This window comes from Anopheles merus, chromosome 3L (genome assembly GCF_017562075.2).
Source record: "Anopheles merus strain MAF chromosome 3L, AmerM5.1, whole genome shotgun sequence".
NCBI classification, from domain to species: domain Eukaryota; kingdom Metazoa; phylum Arthropoda; class Insecta; order Diptera; family Culicidae; genus Anopheles; species Anopheles merus.
This window is the reverse complement of record NC_054085.1, coordinates 29,429,197-29,452,121: the sequence shown is the minus strand read 5'-3', so window position 1 is coordinate 29,452,121 and position 22,925 is coordinate 29,429,197. Positions and strand designations below refer to the sequence as shown.

At 47.8% G+C, this 22,925-nt stretch overlaps 2 protein-coding genes, 1 long non-coding RNA gene and 1 other non-coding gene across 6 annotated transcripts; 1 reads left to right on the top strand and 3 right to left on the bottom strand.

Annotated features, from left to right (window-relative positions):
* Positions 1-898: 898 nt before the first annotated feature.
* On the bottom strand, positions 899-5,301 carry LOC121598493 (possible lysine-specific histone demethylase 1). The gene is made up of 2 exons (XM_041925432.1): positions 3,608-5,301; positions 899-2,634 (listed from the first exon to the last, which is right to left on the bottom strand). Exons 1-2 carry the CDS (start codon positions 4,983-4,985, stop codon positions 1,358-1,360), a joined length of 2,655 nt encoding a protein of 884 aa, XP_041781366.1. The 5' UTR covers positions 4,986-5,301; the 3' UTR covers positions 899-1,357.
* A 1,880-nt stretch (positions 5,302-7,181) lies between these two features.
* Positions 7,182-14,886, top strand: LOC121598492 (inner centromere protein B). 2 transcript variants are annotated; one of them, XR_006005575.1, is made up of 7 exons: positions 7,182-7,735; positions 7,861-10,034; positions 10,199-10,641; positions 10,829-11,107; positions 11,323-12,099; positions 12,566-12,757; positions 12,822-14,886. XR_006005575.1 is itself a non-coding variant. In XM_041925430.1 (6 exons), exons 1-6 carry the CDS (start codon positions 7,384-7,386, stop codon positions 12,669-12,671), a joined length of 4,131 nt encoding a protein of 1,376 aa, XP_041781364.1. In that variant the 5' UTR covers positions 7,182-7,383; the 3' UTR covers positions 12,672-14,886. The 2 variants fall into 2 exon arrangements, 1 of the variants encoding a protein (XP_041781364.1); XM_041925430.1 differs by having other exon boundaries at positions 12,566-14,886.
* On the bottom strand, positions 14,608-21,217 carry LOC121598496. Of its 2 annotated transcripts, XR_006005576.1 has the most exons (6): positions 21,197-21,217; positions 20,936-21,113; positions 20,476-20,725; positions 17,442-18,441; positions 14,944-14,992; positions 14,608-14,830 (listed from the first exon to the last, which is right to left on the bottom strand). It is a non-coding gene; the product is annotated as an uncharacterized LOC121598496 (long non-coding RNA). The 2 variants fall into 2 exon arrangements; XR_006005577.1 differs by lacking the exon at positions 17,442-18,441.
* Positions 18,672-18,743, bottom strand: Trnam-cau. Its single transcript has one exon. It is a non-coding gene; the product is annotated as a tRNA-Met (tRNA).
* Positions 21,218-22,925: the final 1,708 nt, after the last annotated feature.

The window sequence follows — 22,925 nt, the reverse complement described above, 5'->3', positions numbered from 1 at the left end:
TCTCCAATTTCTTTGCAGAATCAATTATTTTCTCAAAAGATTCATAATTCGTAAGCGATGTCATTTGGCATAAAGAAGATAGAATGGCAAGAATTCCGATGGCACGTCGTAATATTACTGTAAGTCCTATCGTAATTAATACTAAGAGAATTATGAATGTTTGGCAATTATAGAAGAATATTCTAAGATCTGTCGAATGTATGAATCATAGGGAATGATTCATTTGATTTTCATTCCTAATTCTTATAGTTCATTAGGTTGCTGGACCTCAACCAACTCGTAAGGTTCAACTGCAAGAATTTCGTAAATTTGGGACTAGTTACTTCGACGCCTAAATCAACATTTTAAGGGATTACCTAGTTTCTGAAGTATCCTAGTTGTCTCAACGGTTATCGTTTTATCGCTCCGGTCGTCCGGAGTCATCTGGAGTCGTTCGGAGTCGTTTGGAATCGTTCGGAGTTGTACGGAGTCGTCTGAAATAGGCCAGAGTCGGAGTCGTCCGATGTCGGCTGGAGTCGGCTTTCGAAACAAAGTGCAGCCTGTGTACAAAGTGCACGCACAAAGAGAAAGACCCAACAAAACGAAACACCTGACCACAACCACATTGCACCGACCTTGAACGACTCCGATTGACTCCGGACTAATCCGCATGGCTCCCACTCTGGACGATTCCGACTCTAGACGACTCTGAACGACATCGGACGACAAAGGATGGCACTGGTGATTCCCATTTTGCCAGAGTCGGAATCGGACTAACAATAGTAGCAGTTGGACCGGAGTCATGGGTGTGATTTTTTGATTATCTGATCTGATGTTAGTTTTTCTCTATTAATTTACAAAGCTCATTGGTTAATATTGAGCAGGGCAAACGATAGGATAACAAACCAGAACATTTTTTCTCGACTTATTCATATTTATTTATCTACAGTATTGAACATGGCAGACGGAAATAATGAACATATTAATACCATTGTACTCCGCAGTGCACTAAAGAGAATGAGGGCACACATCCGACATACATACACACACACACACACACACACACACACATACACATACACACAGCACAAAAACATACCGATAAGAAATTTGATCAAATTTGCTCGAGCAGTTGGATACTTTCTACTATCAATCGTGTACTACACACAGGGTTCAGTGGGAACGAGAGTGCTAAGGAGTTAAACGAACGCAAACGGGTGATGTGTGTGTACAGAGTTGGAGTGTGTAGATGTGTGCAGTAAAAATGGCCTACCAATGCCCATCAATTCCCTCGCTGTGTATGCATGTGTGTGTGTGTTTGTGTGTCACTGTGTGCAGTTTGTGCGGCAAGAGAGCGCCCCCAGACCGGTGGGCGCGATCACTTCTTTGCGCTTTCGTCCTTGGGCGCTTCCGGATAGCAGTTGGGAAAGCCGAGATAGTAGTCGGCGATCCGGCCCGCCTCTCTCAGCCCGCTGAGCAGGGCACCGTGCACCGTGGCCGGATAGTTGCGGATCGTATGCTCACCGGCAAAGAAGAGCCGCGGAATGTCGATCGGATTGCTGTCCTCGTCATCGTTCTCCTCGTTGTCTTTCTTGTCACCGTTTTTGTCATGGCGTTGCTGCTGCTGAGGCGCAGATGGAGGCTTTTGTGGTGGTGTTGGTGGTGGTTTTGCACCTTCGGGCGCTTTCGGTGTAACTGGCGCGGCCAGCAGATCGTAATCACTGCCCGACGCACCGACCGACACGAAGCTGTACGATCCGCGGGCCCACGGATCCGCCCGCCACCGCGTGACGACCGTTTCCTTCGGCTGCGGGACGGCCGAATTGCCGAAGATGCCCTTCAGCACGGCGATGCAGCGGCCCACGATCACGTCGTCCGATACGTTTTCCATGATGGCGGCCGATTGACCCGCGACTAGAGCTAGCAGCACCGGCGACTGGGAGATGTTCCAGAACAGGAACAGCTCGCCGCGGCTGGCCGTGGTGCTACCGACGTGCCCGAACAGGTTCGTGTTCGGGTCCCAGAAGATGCGGTCGAAGCACAGCACCACCTTGTTGAGGTTGCCGAAGCCGAGCCGCCGGATGGCCAGCTGTTTCCACTCCGGCAGCTCCGGATCGAACCGGACCGTGTTGAGCTGCTTCGATTCCTTCGCGATGGCAAGCTTCAGTATACCGAGCGTAAGCGTGCAGAGCACCAGATCGGCCCGATAGCACACGGTCGAGTTGTTGGACTTCAAGTCGGCCGTCACCTCGACGCCTCCCGGCCGGTACCGGATGCAGGTGACGGCCGTGTTCATCCGCACGTCCAGATTCTCGGTGAGCGCGATCGGTACGCACGAGTACCCATTCTTAACCGTCGTGTGGCTGCCGATGAACTCGAAATCATCGTCCTGATCCCAGTGCTTGAGGGACAGATTGCTGAGCGGGGTCGCGTTCGCAAACTCCAGGTTCGCAAAGTGCCAGTCCAGGATCTGGCGATCCTTCGAGGAGAGATACACCTCCGACACTTGCTCGTTCTCCAGCTCGCGCACCTTCGCTTCCAGCTCGGTCTGGTAGGCTTGCAATCGTTCCACCTCCTTCCAGGCCAGCTGCTCCTCGCGTGCCATCACGCGGAGCTGAAACTCGTGCTCGAAGTACTTTGTCCCCGCACTGTCACCTGGCGGAGAGGGAAAATGCCGAAGAGAAGATCCAATTAAAGCATGTCGTTGAGATAGAGGTGAGTTTTTTACATGAGCTGAATGTATCGGAAGCCATCCATCGAGTCATCTCACTGCCTCAGCTCATATAGGACCTAATTCTATACTTTTCAGATCATTTCCATTCCATTTGATTAGATAAAGGTAGCTTACTTTTATTAAGATTCATAATCACGAATGAATCTTCAAAGTGCAGCAATGAATCTAAATTTGAAATTTGGAGATTTATAAATATTCAAAATTTAAGCAATACGGCAAAGCCGTCCCTACTGAATAAAAAAATTCAAAATCAATCAACTTATCCTCGCAGACTCCTAATAGCTTCTGATATTAAAACCAGTCCCGTGATACAGTCGTCAAGTTATATTTCCTAACAACACATCCAATAACCGACTATGCAAATTCTAGTAAAGGATAACACGGTTAGATGATCAGTTATATGAATGGTAAGGATGTAGGGATCATTTCGTATGCTTTACGGCACTGGCACGGGCTCTGGATCAAGCATAGAAGCTTGTATGAGTTTGAGATCAGTTCCAGGACCGTTGAAGGTTTCTGAGCATTTATAATACCTGCCGCGGGGGGCACCTCTTAGATTGCAGAGGCATCAATTGATTCAGTTCCCAAAAAAAAAACAAACCTTTGGGCGCATCCACGCTTTATTGCATACACTTAAAACTGGGATTTTCATGGGTTCTCATAATTTTGGGGAACTTCTTCCGAGAAATGAACCTTTATGACGAGAATCGGTCCTCTGGACCTTTTTGAATCGGCATATTGGATTCTGATTGGATTCCAAATAATCCTAGTGGATTAACGAATGAACGCGATCGAAAGTTCATTTATCCATTCCTTAAACTTTACATTCTAAATCTTTAGGTTATAATACTAAATCGTTGAATAAGAAAAAAAACAATAAACTAATGATCTTACCTCCGGATGAGTCCTGCCCCGCTGCTCCACCACCGCCACCACCACCACTACCGACCTCCTTCGCCGGTGGCGGTGGTTTCGGTGGCTTCGTGTCGATCAGGTGCTGCTGCTTCGCCTTCAGGTCCCGTATCCGGGCGAGCGTTTCCACCAGCTGTTGCTGATTCGCCAGCAGCTTCTGCTGGCAGCCGATTATGCCGCCAAGATGCTGCACCTGCTTCTCCTTCACGTGCTTTTCCTGCAGCTTAATGATCCACTCGAGCGCCTGCCCGAGCGAAACGGGATGATTGCCGGCGTAGTTAAAGTCCAGCTGGTGGGAAAGATAGCTCGTCGCCTCGAGCAGCCGGTTAAACTCCCGCTCCACCATGTCGTCCTTGTGCTTCGGTACCGGTTTGCCGCCCGCCCCATACAGCGGACAGACGCTCTTGATCGGGCACATCTCCATGCCCGTCTGCTTGCTCAGTATCGTCAGCGGGTTGCCCCAGGTGCCGGTCACCACCATCGCGCCCAGATCCGCCGTGTAGGCGTTCTTGCGGAACGTTGCAATCCGACCGCCGACACGATCCCGCGCCTCCAGCACGATCACATCGAACCCGAACTGCTGCAGCTGCTGGGCCGCGGCCAGTCCCGAGATTCCCGCGCCGATAACAATCACCTTGGCGTGCTTCTTCACCGGCAGCGGCTTCAAGCGCTTAAAGATTCCAAAGTTAATGAACCCGTGCCGCTCCAGGAATGCGTGCACGTTTCGGACGAGCGACGGATCGCTGTCGAACGGTGATTCCATCTTCTTCAGCGCATTCTCCACCGTCAGCTGTACCGTCGGTTCCTCGATCCACATCTGCAGGATGCGGTTGCGCACGTTCAGGAACACGCGCTGCGCCACCAGCCCGTGCTTGATGATGCGCGGAAAGCAGACGGCTTCCGAGGCGGTCATCTTGTCGACTGGGAGACGCGACTGAAATGCTGCACCCTCCAGCCCCGTCATCAACTCCTGGTACGGGTTCGGGTCCGGTCCGGCGGCGGACTTTTCTTCCACCTCACGTTTTTTCGATTTCGGCGTCGGCGGTGCTTCCGATTTGGTAGTTGTTTCCGCTTTCCGGTCGGGCGTGATGACCCCGTCCCCACGCTCACAGGCACTGCCGGGTCGGGCGGTGGATGCGTTCGTTTTCGCACCATTGTCACCGTAGCCCACCTTTATCTTCTTGCGCCGGCTCGTTCGACGCCCCTCGTCCGATTCGGATTTGCTCGGACGCTTCACGGTGATGTCGGTCATCTCCACGTCCGAGTCGTCGCTGATAAGCGTCACCGTTTCGACCGGTTCCATCGTCGGTCCGGCGGTGTCGTCCCGCGGTTGCCCTGCAGTTGCCGCCGATCCGTTCATATCCTTGGCGTGAATGTATCCTGCTCACCGTTTATGGCACCATTTTCTTTTGCCGCAACTCGCCCCTATGAGGGGGAAAACCGAACGAGTGATGGTGGGTAAGCCAAGCTCTTTTTATGAGCACTACGTCCTTTTTATCTCCCACAAACCAGCAAACAGCAAAACACAACTCGATAAAATTTACCAACGGGTCACCAAAGGGTCATCGAGCAGGTAAAGAATGCAATTTTTATGTCTCGCGTTTGCGGAGAAAAGCTGTTTGTCCTCCTTTTTTAGCTTGTGGTTGACAGATGGCGATTTGTTTGGGAAAATACGTTATTCCCGCGGAACAAGTTTTGACAGTTGCGAAGTGTGATGAAATACCCACTGTACAAGGAATGTGGCAAACCGACCAAACTTTTGTGAAATTGAAATGCCGCAAATAGAAGCTACCCAAGTGACACAAATCCACTAAACGACCGCTAAACAAGTTTTAAAACGGCTGAAGTACTCTACCTAAAATGGATCTAAAAAGACTTCGTTTAGCAGACGGTGAACGACTAATGGATTCTAAATATAGCAAAGAAGTTGGTGGCGCCATCTGCTAGTGGGATAGCCACACAGTGGAGCTTTCCTCTTTCTGAGAGTTCTCCTTCCCTCTGTACTGTTATATGGTTTCGTATTGAAGTTATGCATCGCTAGAACTAGAAAGGCTATACGATTCTTTAGATACTAAACTCCAATGTGAACCGTTTGTACAGAAGCAAGTGAGATTCAAGTACCCATATAACCAAGATACCGAAAACGCCACCAATTTCTTGTACTAAAAATCCAGTTCCATCAAACAAAGCTAAAAAACTATCAGTTTGGTGGGTTAAGCCACACGGCCACAGAAGCAGCCACCACTTCAATTTTGTTGAAGTCAGATTTTTATGCACGGGCAATTTATTTGCTCAACATGTTTCACCTGTGTTAAAAATGTTATTTATTTGTGCAAAGGAAGCAATTAAACGTGTGTGTTTAAGTTGGTTTGTTGTAAAACATTCATGTGTAATATGTGTATATGTGTGTTTGTTTACTTGCGAATGAACTCTTCCATTTCGCTGGTCAGTGCATAGTTTATAGACTAATAATATTGCTGAAGTTGAAGTGCAGTGATGTAAGTGAATGAATTTAATCAACCGAGGAGTTCAAATCCTGTCCAGCATATTGACCTAAGCCAAACCTTGACCAAACTTTTCCTCAAAGCATTTTTGGAAAAGGTGGGTTAAGGGTGGACAAGATAAATACATCGGATCGGAACTGGCAGCTCCGATTGTTCTAAAATTTGGTGGGTTAACGACTGAATCGACCACCACAAACCCACGTGGGTTTGAAGTGGTTTTACAGTGGGTTAAGGACGATTTGGTTATTTGGGTAATGATCGATGGTGTTAATATAAATTTTTGAAATAGATATTTGCTCGGAAAGTTAGAAGGCTATTAGGCCATGGTTAGATGAAGCTTGTTGAAACACATACGCCATATAATGAGCAAACCAGTGAAGCTTTCGTTTTTTTCCTATGGATATTTGATTTAACAGTTGTTTAAGCTCAATCTGTGGCGCTTGGGATCAGATTTCATATAACACTGTTTCTAGACGACGCAAAAAAGAAGAAGAAACAGAAGAAGAAGAAGAAGAAGAACAAGAAGAAGAAGAAGAAGAAGAAGAAGAAGAAGAAGAAGAAGAAGTTCGAACAATTCATCCCGAAACGCGAGCGCTCCGTATCTGTGAAAAATTCATAAATCGGCGAAGGCCAAAAATACACAAACTGGAATTTCACGGTAGCAAAATTCTGCCTGCTGTCAGGCGTTGTATTTTTGGCCTAAAACCGAGAAGTTTTTTTTTTCAGAACAAAGAGCTCGCAGAAAATTTGTCACGGCATAAAAGTTGGACATCTAGAAGCAGTGTAAGACACATTACAAACGAAAGCTAATACCCCGTTCCACAATTCCACCGGAATTCCACAATTCCAATTCCACACTGAACTAAGAAAAACAACGAAAAGAGGAATGCAGCGCATAAAAGGAAACATTTCTAAACTGCCGTCAGATAACCGTCATATAACCCGAATCCGTCGTTTGGCTTTCGTCACACCTCGCGTTTCAAAATTCGATAGCAACCGTGCCGTCGCGCCAACGCTTGACAGCTGTCACCTTGAACTCCATTGTTCTTCGCAGCGAAAACGCGAAAACAGCAAGTTATGAAAGGCTGCTAGCTTGTGGTGAATGTTTCGCGCAGTTGTGTTTTACGAAAGCAGTCGTCGCACCGTCCCAGTTTGGTGTTACCAGTTGCCCGCGCGTTCAAAACATCTTTTCTCCCTCTTCGAAGCCTGCATCAGCTAGCGCCCATCGAATGCAACTCGTCGCCGACGCCGTTCATGCCTACATCGTTGACCGAGCGCACGCGATTCCTATGCACGATGGGCAATCCGGACGAGGAAAAGCTGCCATCGGCCCCGTCGCCCAGCAGCGGTGACCTTCCGGACGGGCTGGTGCTGGTGAGCAGCGGTAGCGAGGCACAGGACGCCGAGGACGAGGACCACGAGGAGGGCGAGATACAGGACGAAGATGAGGACGAGCAGAAGCAGCAGCAGCAGCAGCAACAGGAGCTGGAAGACATCAGCTCGGAGGAGGAATCGACCATCCGCGAGCGAATGGCGGCACTGGAAGCGATGGACAAGAAGCTTGGCATGATGAAGAAGAAAATCGCCAACCGCAGCATATACGAAGGTACGGGGAGGGAGTTCCAATTGGGGCCTTGTTATGTTTACCTTTACCCCCGCCCAAACGATTATTGCTTACGTTCGCGTTGCCAAATGTGTGTCGCCGCTGTGCGCTTTGTTCTCTCATTCTAGGCTACCTGGACGAGGAGGACGTAATGAATGGGAAGGAAAACTATTGCTATTACTACCCGCAACATCAGCAGTCTTCGTACCGCACCCAAAAGACGTACAAATCGAGCGCACCCGCCGGGCGGGAGGACAGCCGGCACGGTACGAGCAAGCGGGAGAAGCGTACCTCCGGCACGAAGCGGCACGCGGAAAAGCCACCCAAAGAGAAGCCCGTGAAACGGTCCTCCCATCGGCACCGCAAGCGCCGCAAGTATGCGTCCCGCTCGCCCTCGCCCGCCCAGCGCCGCCCGGTGTCGACGGACTCGGAACCGGAGACGACGGCGGTCGATCGCGAGTACCTGAAGATTGCGTGCGGCATCGGCAACAGCAAGAGCGGGCGGCTGCCGGGCGGCAGGAATCCGCTGAAAAAGAAGCTGCTGCTTCAGGCGGCTCAAAAGCGAAAAAGTGCGGTGGCAGGTAAGCGAACGCCGGTCGCGATTGTATCGCTGGACAGTTCCTCGAGCGAGCACGACATGGAGCTGGAGGATGACGAGGGCGACGGGGAGGAAGAGGAGGAGGAGGAGGAGGAGGAAGAGTTGAAGCTGCGTCTGCTGGCGCTGAGCACGAAACCGGTCGTACGGGAGGCAGGGCTGAGTGACATCATTTCCGAGCTGCAGATACCGTCGCCACCGCCGCCGCCCGCTATACAGCTACAGACCGACCCGACGGCGGACGACCAGTCCGCGGAGGAGCTGCGCCTGATTGCGCTCAAGACGGCGGTACTGAAGAAGCACGCGACGCGATGCAAACGCCGCGAGCTGGACAACGAACAGCCGTACTCGCCGAGCGATGACATTGTGCTGTCGCCCGTCCGGGAGATGCCACCCCCGTACGACCCCAGCGGGGTGTACAGCGATGGGCGGGATTCGGTCGAGCTGCTCGATGACGACACGGACGACGTGCAGATCGTGGAGCCCCAGTACGAGCACATCGATCTGGTCGATTCGGACGACAATGGGAACGACATGGAGATTAGCCCGCTGGCCAGCCCGCTGGGCGGCACCGACCGGGCAGTACAGGATATGGAGGAAGATTCGCAGCAACCGATCGACATGGAGCTGGCGAGCAGTAGCGAAAACAGCAGGAGCGGTAGACCGTCCCCGATTGGGGACGGTCGTCGCAGCGGGATGGATCAGAAGCTGCTGCTGCTGCACACGACGGCGGCCGATTCGTGCGATTCGGCACTGTTCCACCGGAGGGGCGATTTGGTGCCGGAAAGCCCACCCGTTACGCCCGATTCGATGGAGGAAGCGGAAGCGGAAGCGTTGCGACACTTGCTACTCACAAAGATGCGGCAAAAGCAGAGCAAACGGCAGGAGCAGGAAGTCGTAGTACGGGACGAAATGGCGCTGCCAACCGTCCGGGACGATGCGCTGGAAACAGTTCCTAAGGAAGCTTCATCCCCCGAAGTTCCTCCCCAACGAGAACGAGAAGCAGAGGAAGAGGAGGAAGAAGAAGAGATGGTTCATTCCGCACCTAAGGCCCAGCACGACCCAGCACGCCCCAACTTGATCACTCTCGTCGATCAAAAACAACCCGTACGAAAGCGTAGGAAAAAATCACTTGCCAGTGCCCCCGATGTGCCGGCTGCTCCGGTGACTCCAGTAAGCCCATCACCCACACTGCCCGAACTCCCACCCAAACCGGCAAAAGCAGCACCCGCGCTGGTGCAAACGCAAAAGCTGGTCAACAATCCGAACAAACTGATCAACCTGAACCGTTCGGCTGCACCTTCGCCTCCGATGCGAACTGAATCGCCTAAAGAGCTGACGACGGTCGACACGTTCGTGTCGCGACCCGTCCCGAAGCTCGTCATCCAGCTGGGCCATTCCGATTCCGACTCAGACGTTGATTTCGGCGATGTGACTCCAGAGAGCGGTGGTGCTGTGAATGGAACCGCAATGCCACCAACGGCACGGTTCGAGGAACAGTTGGATAAATTTTTGAAAAGTGTACGCAGCAAAAGCACAGCTGCAGGGACCAACGAAGCCGCCGAAGGGGGCGAGGAGGAATTGCCACATTCTGAGCGAGCGGGTGCGAACAGTGGGAAGAGTTTACATTCCATCCGGCAGCAGCAGGCGTCGAAGCTCGCAGCAAAGAAGCAACCAACGAGCAGCAGTACCATGGCAACGCCGACGGTGAGATATTTTTCCGTATTTTTTTCTTCTTTTCTGTATGATCATATTTTCTTTGTGGAAATTGCCCTTCATGAGTCCTAAGCATGCTCCACGTTTTTTTGGCTGGGCTGAGGTCTGATTACTTTCAAAATGTATCCACTAACCTGTCCCCGGTGTCTGTGCAGGCTGTGAAACATCTTTCGAAATCGGCTCAGCTGGAGTACATGAAGCTGGTCGCCCGTATGGCACAGCTGGAACGAGACAAGCTTGCACGGCAACAAACGCAAGCCTCAGCACGCCGTACCTCGGACAATGGCAGCAGTAGCACCAGCAATGCCGTCCCGCGAGACAACTCATTTCCTAAGGTAGTAGTAGCAGCTAGTGCGGAACCGGTTAGTAGTAAGTGTGCTGCAGAGCAGCGGACGGAACCAAAGTCAGGGAAAAGTCCGGGCCGGCGAAAACAATCGCACAGCGGCAGCACGCCCACAAAGATTGCGGACACTCAGGAACCGGTGCTGGATCCGATCGAAAGGAAACTGCAGCAAATACGGGCCAGCCTGCCGAACCTTACGGAAGCGTCCCGGAATCGATTGCTTCTCACCGCCGAGACGCAACTCGAGAATCACAGGTAAAAAGCGAGAGGTCGGGGTTTTCTCTAGTGATTCTTCACTTTTTTGTTTATTGTTTTGTTTTTTTTTTGCACCTGACCGACAACCGTTTATATCCTTCTCCTTTTTGTGTAATCCCGGACAATTTACATTCAACTATACATGCACATGTACACACACAAAAAAAAAAAAAACAAACCCAAACAGCGACAGCTTTCTGAGTGATCTAGAGCAGCACAACGCCACGATCATCGAGGCCCAGCAGGCACGCCGGGAGCTGTACCATCTCGAGAGCCGGATCGATCTGCTGCGGGAAAAGCTGGCGCTGCTCGAGAAGGTGCACGAGCGGCAACGGGTCCGGACGCGCGACACGCTCGCCAACCTGCACACGACGCGCAAGAAGATCCTGTCCGGGCGGAAGCGGTCCGGCGAGCTGGAGCGCATGTGCATCCAGATCGGGCGTGCCGTCAAGGGGGAATCGTATCAGTAAGTTCACCGCAATCGCACACACACTCTCTCGCTCTTAAACTAGTCCGACTGCTGTGGGGAGGGATGCCGACCGGCCGGTGGTTTTTTACGTTCTAGATCGCACCGCAGGGACGGAACGACGCTCGTTATGACCGGGAATGGAGCGAACGTTTGCTCTCCTCTCTCTCTCCGTTTTTTTTATCTTATCACACACCAAACGCACTCTCTTCCAGGATGCCAGTGGGCGCGAATGGTCGCGAGGTGCAGCAGCAGATGCGCATCTTGATCGCGGAAATGCAGCAGCTGAAAAGCATCCGCAAGCCGACGCTGGAGGAGTTTAAGGAAGAAATGATCGCCAACCACAAGCGGCGGTTGGCGAACGCGCACGAAATGAACGCGTATGACAATGAGCAGAGCGAAGAACGGCGGCAGGTGGTGCCCGAGGAGGAGCGGGAGGAGGAGCGGGAGGAGGAGGAGGAGGAGGATGAGGAGGAGACGGAGCAGCAGGAAGAGGAGGTACAATCACTACCGGTGGATGGCGCTGTTGTGGTGGATGCAGAGCAGAAATGTGCTCCCGAAATGAGTGAGCAAACGGAGGAGCTGTGTGAAGCGGATCCGCAAACCGTTCCTAACGAGGAGATCGAACAGGAAGATGCAGAAGGTGTTCAAGAACCTGCGGAACAGCTCGAGCAGCTTGATATGCAATCGATAGAGGCTGCCAAGGAGGCTGAGAGCGACAGCAAACCTTTAGAGCAATTGTCTGTACAAACCGATGCACCGGAAGCGGCTGACAAGGACGACCAGGTGACGGTGCTGGAGAACAGTGCCACCGTACAAGCAGAGCCTCAGAGTGAGGTACAGATGCGGCAGGAAGAAGAGACAGTGCCGCCGGCTCCAGTGCCGGACCAGTGCCAGATGGACGATACAGCGAACGAAACCGATGAGCTCGTTGTTGGTGAAGCGTACCGAATTGAAAAGTATACGTCACCGCTAATGTCCTTAAAGCAAAGGTAAGTTATCGCGCTCGATCCTCCCGGGTGATGATCGATCACCAAATGTTGGCACTAATCGTTATCAGCTACGTTAAAATGAAAACAATTCCCTCCCTGTTCCCACTCATCCCACTTTCCCATTTGCTTTCCTTTCTGTGTAACTTTCCCTCTTGTACGCATCTGTGTTTGGGTGTTCTTTTTTCATAAAATTACACTCGTATTGTGAACTGTAATGTTTTCTACATGCGATGAGTCATTTCTTCCATGTTTTCCTGTATGTTTTATGTTGCAATTGGTTTGCTAAATTGCACTTTTACATTTTAAATTTTTGAAATGGTACAAACTCAACTCACCATGATCGTCTCTGTTCACCTACCATGATCAATCCTTCCAATCCCTGTGTCCCCGTTGTATCATAATCCCTCTCCGTCATGCTTTTCTCTCTCTCTTTCTCTCTTTTTCCCGCTTTCTTTATCCTCCACAGTGCACAGAACATTCCCACCGACGGTATCCTTTGCCCGTACGAGCTCGGCGGTCAGTGCGTTGATCGGGACTGCAAGTACGAGCACTTTAATCAGCGGGCGGCCTAGAAAACTCGAATGTTACAATGGCGTTTTTTAACCTCCACCGCCCCCGCACACAACCTCGTTTTGGAGGTGGCGGTTTGTGTAACGCTGTGTGTGCCATCCACTGTTTTTCGATTGTTTGTGCTGATTTTCCTCTTTTCTTTCCGCACGCAGCGTGTCTTCCGAATAGTTCCGAGTAGCCACGAGCCGGTTGGTTAAGGGTTGTCCTCCTGCTGCTGGACGTGCTTAACATATCCTTCGAAGATGCGGGAATGGTCTTCCTCCCCTCTTGGCTGTGTGCTTTAACCGTGCGGTTAACATAGTGCTTAAAACAATCGATTCTCTCCGTCCGTACGTCCCGTGCATGCCCATACGCCCGTTTTCTTGTACGGAAGCGAAGCACCCAAACGTGTCGAATTCCCCTCCGTTCCGTCCCCCCTCGTCGTCGAATTGTAGAAATATCAGCATCAACAACCAAGGACGAGCGTAGGAAAGCTTCACAACAGCAACAACTCGGGGCTGTGTGCATGTGCAAGACAACGACGAGACTCGTGTCCAGTGGCTGCGTGTGTGTGTGCGGCCACGTGCGAGTCCCGTTTACCGAAACTGGGTAAGTTTGCTAACCAGATGTCCCTCCGATATTCTGTTTCCGTTTGTTCAGTTTTCCATCACCAACCGCGGGTAGGGGACTGGCTGTATCTGTGTGTTTGTGTGTGTGTGCGCGCGTTTATGTGCAGAAACGGTTACCGTGCAAAGTGCGAAGATAGAATGGAAGAGAAGCTGTTCGAAGCGACGCGTTACTCTATATATTTTAAGTGAGAGTGGATCAGAGAGAGAGAGAGAGAGAGAGAGAGAGAGAAAAGAAAGAGAGAAGCGCGCGCAGTTGTTGACAAACATCATATGACGCCCCCTAAACCCCTGGCCGGGTAGGGGATGAAGCCACCGTCCTCTTCTCACCCTGGCCTAGAAGAAGAAGCGTGGAAATAGTTTAAGAGTGGTGTTTAATAATCGTTTGGCAAGTTCATCGAGTGACGCATGCCAAAAAGCCATCGCGGAAGATTCTACCCCCGTTGTGCAGACGACACCATCGAACGATATTAAGCGGTTCAGCATCTTCACCCGGTTGGTTGAGACCGTTTGGGTTGGAATAAGGGGGGGGGGGAAAGGTGAAGATGAAGCAGACATTGGTTTAAGTGCTTAGCTAGAAGAAAGAAAAAAAAGTACAAAACTTCCCTTTTCTACCCCACACTCCTACGTTATTTGAACTCCCGCTCCCCATAACTCCATAATCATAGAGGGAAGTGAGGGAAGTGAGTTTCAAACTCTGGGAACTAATTAGGAATGGAACTTGTTTTAAACCTCTCTCTCCTTTTTCTTTCGTTTTTGCTGTTGAAATGCTGCTTGCTTGTTTATTATTATAAACGTGTTAAGTTTTCAATACAGAGTTTGAATTCAAAACACTCATCAGAAGACAGTACTTAGTGCACGCTAGGGGCGTGCGATTAAATGTGTGTTTGTAGATAAATAATTGGGCAGTGTGCGATTTTCCTTTGCTGTTGTTACTAATGGCGAACAAATGTGTTTCCATTCACTTGTTTGTTTTGTGCAAACCCAACGACTAGGATTACGAGTACACTAAATACTTCTACACTACTAGAAGGTGCGCGCTGCTGTGCAACGATGGGTGTGTAGTGTACAGTACTTTTACTCGTTTTTCGGGGTTAAATTTTCGTTAAGTTGTGGTTCTTTGCTTTACTTCTCACAACCATCACACTATGTTGAATTAGTTTACGCCCGCACTTACGATGAACTAGTGCGCCTACGTGCTCTTTTGTATATAATTGATTCTTATTATTAAACCATCCTCTTGTTTTCACCCACCGTTCGTTAGAGTGCATTCGAGCACTAGAGGGAGAGAGAGAGAGAGAACAGAGTTAAGTTGCCATCCGTTTTCATTTTACCCGTTTGTATGTTGTGTGTATGCGTTCACTAGTAGCTACTTTACGGGGATGTTTTGTTTCTCTCTTTCTTTTATTGTACTTTATTAGAGCTCAAATTTTTAATTTCATTTGCATCTCATGTACGATAGCAAAAAACCAAGTGATACACTGTGCAGACAGCACGCGAACAAAGCCAGAAAACGAACGAATTCATTGCGGTAGGAGGAAATGTATTTTTTAAGACTGAAAGAAGAAAAAATAAATAATGTATTGAAAAAGTGAAAAATAACACCCTTTGGGTTTGAAATGATCAGAGGGTTTAAGATATTGAGAAATGGTTAACAAGAGTTACTAACCGGCACATTCGTTAGTTCTTCTTCTCTAAGTGAGGTTGAGGTTGGAATGCTAAAAAGAGTAGCAAATAGGTAAAAAAATAGTGTAATTACTGCAACATAATTTTGGAAAATGACAGTCACCCCAAAATAATCGGCTCCTAAATCAATTCCACTTAAGGCACTAGTGCCGGATCCTTAATCGAGCTATACCTGATACTGCATCCGTACCGCGGACCTAGGTCTTGTGTTCTATTTTGATAGATTCGGGAATTGATTCTGACGCCATATCACACTTTGAACTGATCCTAAACCCCTACCGATCCTGGGACTGATTCTATCATATCGGTTCTGGAACTAATACTCCTCACACCATCTTGTGACCTCCTACCGGATCTGAAGCTGATCCTAAACTCAAAATGATCCTTGAATTGATCCTTACCCCATATCGGTCCTTGAATTGATCTGCAACATAACCCAGTACCTGGAACATAGTCTGATCCGATACCGGTCCTGAAGCCATATCACTTCTGGAATTCATTCTTCCCCATGTTCCGGACCTAACAATTGCTCTATCTGTTTTTATTCCAGCCTAAAACTTTGGGTCTTATGAAACGGATCGCTAATCTATTCCTCTTTAGGAACGAATATAGTACGTACTTCTAGTAACTGATTCCACACACCACTTCTTACTAGAATTTGAGATGTGGCAGCTTAGAGTCTACAGCTTAAATTAAGATCTTATTTACTAAAGGAATATAATACAGGATTTTTCAGGAGTTCTCATAGATGTGGGACACTTTATTGACTCCTTCCGTGAAATGAACTTAATGTAACGGGAATTGGACTCTATAGCACCCTTGCTGGACACATCCAATAGGAATATCCAATAGGAGCTGTCCAAACAGGGTGCCGTAGAGCCCAATTACCATCATATGAAGTTCACTTCCTATAACAAAGAGTCAAGGAAGTGTCCCACAACTATGAAAGCCCTGGAAAACCCTGTAAGATTGTAAGCTAGATATATGACACCTCTAATCAAAATGGCAGCAATACAAAAACTGAAGAACACCTTCAAATCTCTCAAATGGAACTAAATAAGCAATTTCATCATCGAACGATCACTGTTACGCATCTGATCTACAAAATGAGGATCCTAATGTGATGAGAATGACACTGCCGGTTCCAATCAGACGAAACTTCATGCGAGTGGTCAAGGGAGTCCCTAGCAGTTAGTGTTGGGTAAAGTGCTGCTGTGCGCACTGTGCGCACAGCACACCATACTGTGCGCACAGCACAGCACAGTGCCTTAAGTGCTACCACAGTGCTAGCACTTTCGCACAGTGCTAGCACAGTGCTAGCACTTCCGCACAGTGCTAGCACAGTGCTAGCACTTCCGCACAGTGCTAGCACTTTCGCACTGTGCTCAGAGAGCGCACTGTGCGAAAGTGCTAACACTGTGCTAGCACTTCCGCACTGTGCTCAGAGAGCGCACTGTGCGAAAGTGCTAGCACTGTGCTAGCACTGTGCGAAAGTGCTAGCACTGTGCTAGCACTTCCGCACTGGTTCCAAGTGCGCACTGTGCGCACAGTGCGCACAGCACACTAAAGGCAATGTGCGTGTGCGCACAGCACACTTAATTGTGCTACTTTACCCAACACTACTAGCAGTAACCGACTAAAGTGCCTGCTAAACAAGAAAGTTCGATAGCTACCCACGTTAAATTGAATGAACATGGCCAATAACCAAATAATCGTACAAACATTTAAATTAGCCATTCGTAACCGCGCACACAGCGCACCGCTGCTCTGGAAAAGCCAAGGAGAAAGGGGACGAACAAACCGCACAAAACATCAACCACCGAGAGCCACGTTGAACGAAACCAACTTGAAAGTTTGCTGCGCAAGCAGAAATTAATGAGTTCTTATCAAAATATTTGATTTATGAACTGAGGCAACCGAGATAAAGTAGTAGTTGGGGAGGGGTGAATGAGAAAAGCGAATCGTACGTAGATTGATGGTTTGTAGAGAGAAGAAAAACGAGAAGAAAAATAACAACAGTTGTAAAGAGGAGAAGAGAAAATAAAAATAAAAAACACACACCCACCGACGAAAAGTTGAAAGTAAGCAACAGAATGCGAAAGTGCAAGTAGAAACGGAGAAAGAAAACAAAGTAAAGAAAGGAACCCAAGCACGTGACATTTGTCAAGCGAGCGAGTGAAACAGAGGAGAGGATAAAAATGGACAACAAGGGCAAAGCTTGCCATGGATGCGGCTGAGCAGTAGCAAGCAATGGACAAGAAAAGCAGTAGGGTGCTGCTGCTGCTGCTGTTTGTTGAAAACGGCGGATGGAAAATGGAAAAGTTTTTCTCCGTTGCCACTGGCCACTCCCGGCGGGGGAGGTTTTTAAGCATCTCGGAAGAGAGGTGCTGTGTTCGTGTCCATTTTTCTAACCTGTTTTCCTCCATCCCTCGAACTGAAGGGGGTGGCCGGGGGGTGCAATAACAGGAAAATAAAACTTACCCGTCCGAAATTGGGGGGGGGGGAGGAAACGAAAATTAAAAGAGCTTCGGGTGGAAAAGTTTGCGTTCGTTTTTTTTCTTCCTTTTTTTAGGTATGTCCACTGTGTAGGGAGACGCCAAAAATTTCTGTTCGAATTGATTTCGGTAAACAACAAATTTATTTACACCGGGCAATTCTGTGTGTATTGACGCTCACCCTACTCCTCCGCTTACTTTGATCGTCCGAGTGAATCATTTCCACCCGCAGCAAAGTGAGGAGAGCTGCAAAACGGAGCAAAGTTGGTTGCTATGGAGAGCAAAATGTTCTATTCTGCCCGGCATCGGTTGCTAACTGGGTGGATCTGACGTTTCTTTCCCGCGGCAAAGGATGAGAAGGGAAGAAAACTACCCCACACAAACATACACACGCGCGCAACGAGGGTCACCGGAGGTGTATACCAAGATACACCCCCCGGTGATGATATTGATGAGTGGGAAGTTTTGATGGGTGCATCCAGGCGGAAACCTCGGGCACTGGCCGCGAATTTTCACTTTTGCGCGCGCTCTCTGTCGCTAGCGTAGCATGTGTCCATCGTGTGGTCGGTCTGGTAGTGACGGTTGCATTCTGTTTCCAGTGGGGAACAGCTTTAAAGTTTTCCCTTTCGCTTCAACTCCGCTTGGCCGTGCGAAATAAGGGCGTGCTGCGCCTGGTAATGATCGACACAGAACTCGTACACCGTCCTAATCAGCATCACAATCATTGGGTGGGGGAGAATGCTGAAGAAGTTAAAAATTCTTCTACTCCCACCGGTGGGAAAAGTTTAACTTCAGTAGCCCCCCCAACTCAGCATACAGTTTTGGTGATTTTTTTTGTTGGTTGTTGTTGTTCCTTTCAAGTGTTGCGAAGCGTGAAGAGCATTGTTTACAGATTCGTGCGAACGATGGATTTGATTGATATGCAAAGTGAAGGATGATTTTTGTTGTTGTTGTTGAACGGTGCTCGCCATGCACTGTAGAGAGTGCTTGGAATTGAAGGAAGAATAATGAAGGTTTGTTAGATGCTAAAAAGCTAGCTCTGAAGGTTTCGCAGAGTGATTATAGTGTGTGAGGTGTTTTAACAATTGATGAAGTAGTGCATTTGGTTGGTTGGTTTGTCTATAAGATAGAGGACTTTGGGTCTTGCGACTGCAATCCGTCTCTCAAGAAAAAGTTTTGTCCGACTATAATTATCTGAAAATCCCACACACATTTCTAGCAGAGCGTAGTTTCGATCTACGGACCTCTGGGTTATGGGCCCAGCACGCTTCCACTGCGCCACTCTGCTTGTTGCGTCTGTGCCTGTATGCTGAGATCAGATCAAACACATTACTTGATATCCTTTCGACTTCGGGTTGATTCGATCACTATTGTTTTACTAGTTATGGGCGAATGTTAGAGGTATCGTTAAAATTACTAAATTATTTATTTGAAATCAATTATTTAACGTATTTTTTTGTAAATTTGACGCTTAAAAAAAATTGTAAGCCACAAATGGCAAAGAAAAATGTTAGATTTTAATTTCCGAATTTCTCGACTTAAAGAGGCGAATGAAGCCAATCGGCTCAAAGGCTTTGTTAAAATAAACAATAAAAAAATATGCCGGAAAAATAAATTTATCCGTGTATTCTTTTGATCGATTGCGTCTGATGAGCATCTGTATTAGTGATGGGTAAAGTTGGCCAAAATCCAGAGTCGACTCCGATCCGACGCCGAAAAATTCGAAATCGACTCCGTAAGGCAGGTCCGCCCTGCATTATTCGGAGTCGTCCGAAGTCGTCCGGAATCATGCGGAGTCGCTTCCGGACGACTCCGGGCGAACTAATGGTTTGCCGGAGTTGGAATCGGACTAGCAATAGTCGAAGGCGGATCGGAGTCGTGGGTGCGCTCCAGAGAGCACAACAGTAATCTGTATGCTTGTTGTGGATTTCATACATACATTGATAATACACATGATTCAAGAATTTGAAGGAATTTTCAAATGAATCAATGACTTTTAACATCACATTTGAAAACTCTTATCTTATCTTATGAGTATCAGAACACAATGATGTTCTTAATGTATGTAGGTCCCAGTCCCAATGTCCCCTGTTCGTGGGCCAATCCGATCGTAGCGATGGTTTGGTATCATTCTTGTTTCGCTTCAAGCCGTCCTCTGTCACGCCACCAATACTAAAAGACTTAACAACATGGAATAGAATAGAACAAAAAAAAATCTACAAAAAACTTTGTGATCCAATCAACCATACCGTTGTTCCTTTCTGTCCAACCAGTGAGGTCTTTCTGCACATGCATCTTAAGACATTCGAGAATCTATAATATCGAATGTTGGAAAATCGATTCATAATTTCAATCATCAATCAAGGTTCAAATGAATGTTTATTTGTTTTATAACTTCGTGCCAAACAAATGACTAGTAATTACTATCCATATGGTTCAGCTTACGTGAAGAATAGGAAGATTTTATAGCAATACCAATAAGAAGAAGCATTAAATATCAATAAAACTTGAGGAAAAATGTTAACAAGAAAGAGTTCTATAAAATGTTATCAATAAAATGTGCTGCTGATTCATATACAAATAATTTTGAATAAAAACATAGTACAAAATTATGATTTATCTTTTTGTCGCCTAAATGTATGCAATTGGCATAGCAAAACGATCCTCTCAAACCTTCGCTTAAAGCTCTACGGTTTGTTTGAATACATTTTGCCTCATCAATTTGAAGCAGGAAGTGACAGACGCAGCCCCCATTCAATGTTTGTCGATCACTTATACCTTCGACGAACCATCATCGTTTTACAGATTTGAATAATTCGATTCCGGTCACAACGGGAATCTTCCTACCCCTGCCGCCACCCACCTGCCGATGATAGGTTTGTTAGGTCGGTTTACTGCACGATTTAACGCAGGTGATCCCTCCCGCCCGGTTCACCGGTTTGTTTTGATTGTAATCAAAAATTAAAATTTCTTGCCCAGCAAATCCAAGGCTACTCTAAACACACTCCCGGTACACGTACCTGAATCACTTCAGACCCAAACTTTTCTAAGCTGTCCAATCAGCGAAATCAGAGCGCGTTCGAAGTGCGAGCCACTGCGTGCCCCGGGTTAGCCTATCCAACCGGCAGTACAGAAGGGGGGGGGGGGGGGGGGGGGGCCACGATACTCGAATCTGTGAGATGGGGTGCTGCGTCCATCGTTAAAGCGTCCTCTCGATTGCTCTGGTTGCTAGTACGCGAATGGTGATTTATTTTCTTGCCGTTTTCTCTCCTGCCCAAAAACACCCAAAAATTCCGTTCGTTAATTTGCTCAGCTTATCTTTTCACAACTTTCAATAGCCTTTGCCCCCAGGCCCAGTCCGTGGCCGGCCGTCGTCTCTTTGCAGGCGTGGTCTGCCAGGTCCGAATGCACCTGGTCCCGCTCGACGGATAATAATGAAATAAACAAATCAAAAATCTTAAATGCAAATTATCCTCTCACCGGCGGTGTGTGGGTTCAACGGGAAGGTTGAAGATGGAATGGAAAATCCCAGAAAAGTGCCTTACTCCCTTACAACTGCCGCTGAAATGCGTTGTCAATAGTAACGGCGATGCTTCGTGTTGTTTCAATCGTCTGACACACTGCCAGAAAGGAGCTCAAAGCAATGGTTTTATCTTTGCTAGAAATAGACAAAATTTGTATATAAATAACATAAAATATAAATAACCTTTGATTTTGAGTGTTTGTTAAACGTTTTTATACCCGTTCTGTGTAGCAGGAATTTGACGAATAAGCCCATTGGAGCGACAAAAATCACAACTACCATTGCGTCGTTACCATGGTTTCTTTCGCGGCAATAATAGATTGCTCATTTTCCACCCGAGCACCAGGGATACGTTTTAATTAAAGTAAGTAAATATTTTCCAAAATTTGGATTGAATCTAGCTCAAAAGGACGTCTTTCTACACCTGACGGCAGTCACCGGCCAACGGTTGAAAGTGCTTCAGCTTCCGGGTGTGTGTGTGTGTGTTTCTTTTCTTCTTTCAGCGGCATATTATCTCGCGATCCAACCGGTGCCCTCACTCCAGAAGCGCGAAGGATAATAATGATGGCATTATTTGTCCGACGATTAGTTTTTTTTTTGCGGTCCTCCTCTTCCCCTGCAACAGAAACCCCCCAAAAAAAAAGAAGTAAAGACGACCATAAAAGCAAATGGAACATTAAAAGCGGCATCATATGACCGGCGCTGCGCTGCGATAGGAAAATTACGGAAAAATTAGTCCACCGGTGCACCGGTGCGAACTCTCCGGCTCAGCTGGCAATGGCGGACGAGCCATTTCGGTTCCATTATCGTTTTAACTCGCCCTTGCGCCTGCAGTTAGACTTTGTACTTTCGCCCAAAGCAAGCCAGGAGCGTGAGAAGGAGTTCGGTCTTGAGCTTACGCTCCTCCCTATTTCACTCCCAAAAAAAACGACATAACAACAGTCATTAATGAAGAAAGTGTAAGTGAGAGGGTAAGTGTTTGTGTGTGTGTATGTAAATTTGCAAAGTGAAAATTTTCGGTAATAAAAGTATCCTTTTTTGTGTGGTTGGTTGTTTGGCAAAAACAACAATCTTCCAACCATTAAAAAAGCCACTGGCCAGTCTGGATGGGATGGGCACATTAAAGGGCTTTTAGCTGGCGGTGCTAAAGTTGGGATCGATGTTCCGGTAATGGCACGGGGCTGAGCGTATTTGTGTTGGAACAAAATTGGACAAGAATTATGATAAAACCGTGTCCTAAGGCACGTTTAAACATTGGCATGATTTGGTATGGGTGAAATATGTTGAAACTCCAACTCAGTTAACTCACTTCCTTGTCCGGTCTTAATTGTCTGTCCGTCCAATTCATTATACCAGCCTTAATTACGAACGTCTCAATCTTATCTAGTTGTCCTGAAAGTATCTTATGGTCTGGGTCTTGCGGTGCCATGCGTATGGGAAAATGGTTAACCCGTATCTTAATTGAAGACTTCAACTCGTCATATCTCAGCCCATTGTTAGGATTTGGTATTTTGAAGAAGCGCAATGTGAGAGTTTTCTAAGTTAAAATCTCATTTTATTCAATAATTACTGTCTCATCTGGTAATAAGATTTTATATCAGAATTTTCAAATTTTAGAATTGCGTTTCTCATTATGGATTTTGTGCTGCGATTGTCGCAAAAAGTGCAGCGATTGTCGAAAAAAGTGTTGCGATTGTCGAAACAAGTTGCGCGATTTTGGCAACAAGTTGTGCGATTTTCGCAAAAAAAATGCGATTTTCGCAAAAAATGCTGCGATTTTCGCAAAAAGTTCTGCGATTGTCGCAAAAAGCTCTGCGATTATCGCAACAAGTTGTGCGATTGTCGCAAAAAGTTCTGCAATTGTCGCAAAAAATGCTGCGATTGTCGCAAAAAAAAATGCTGCGATTGTCTCAAAACGTGCTGCGATTAACGCAAAAAGTTCTCGTG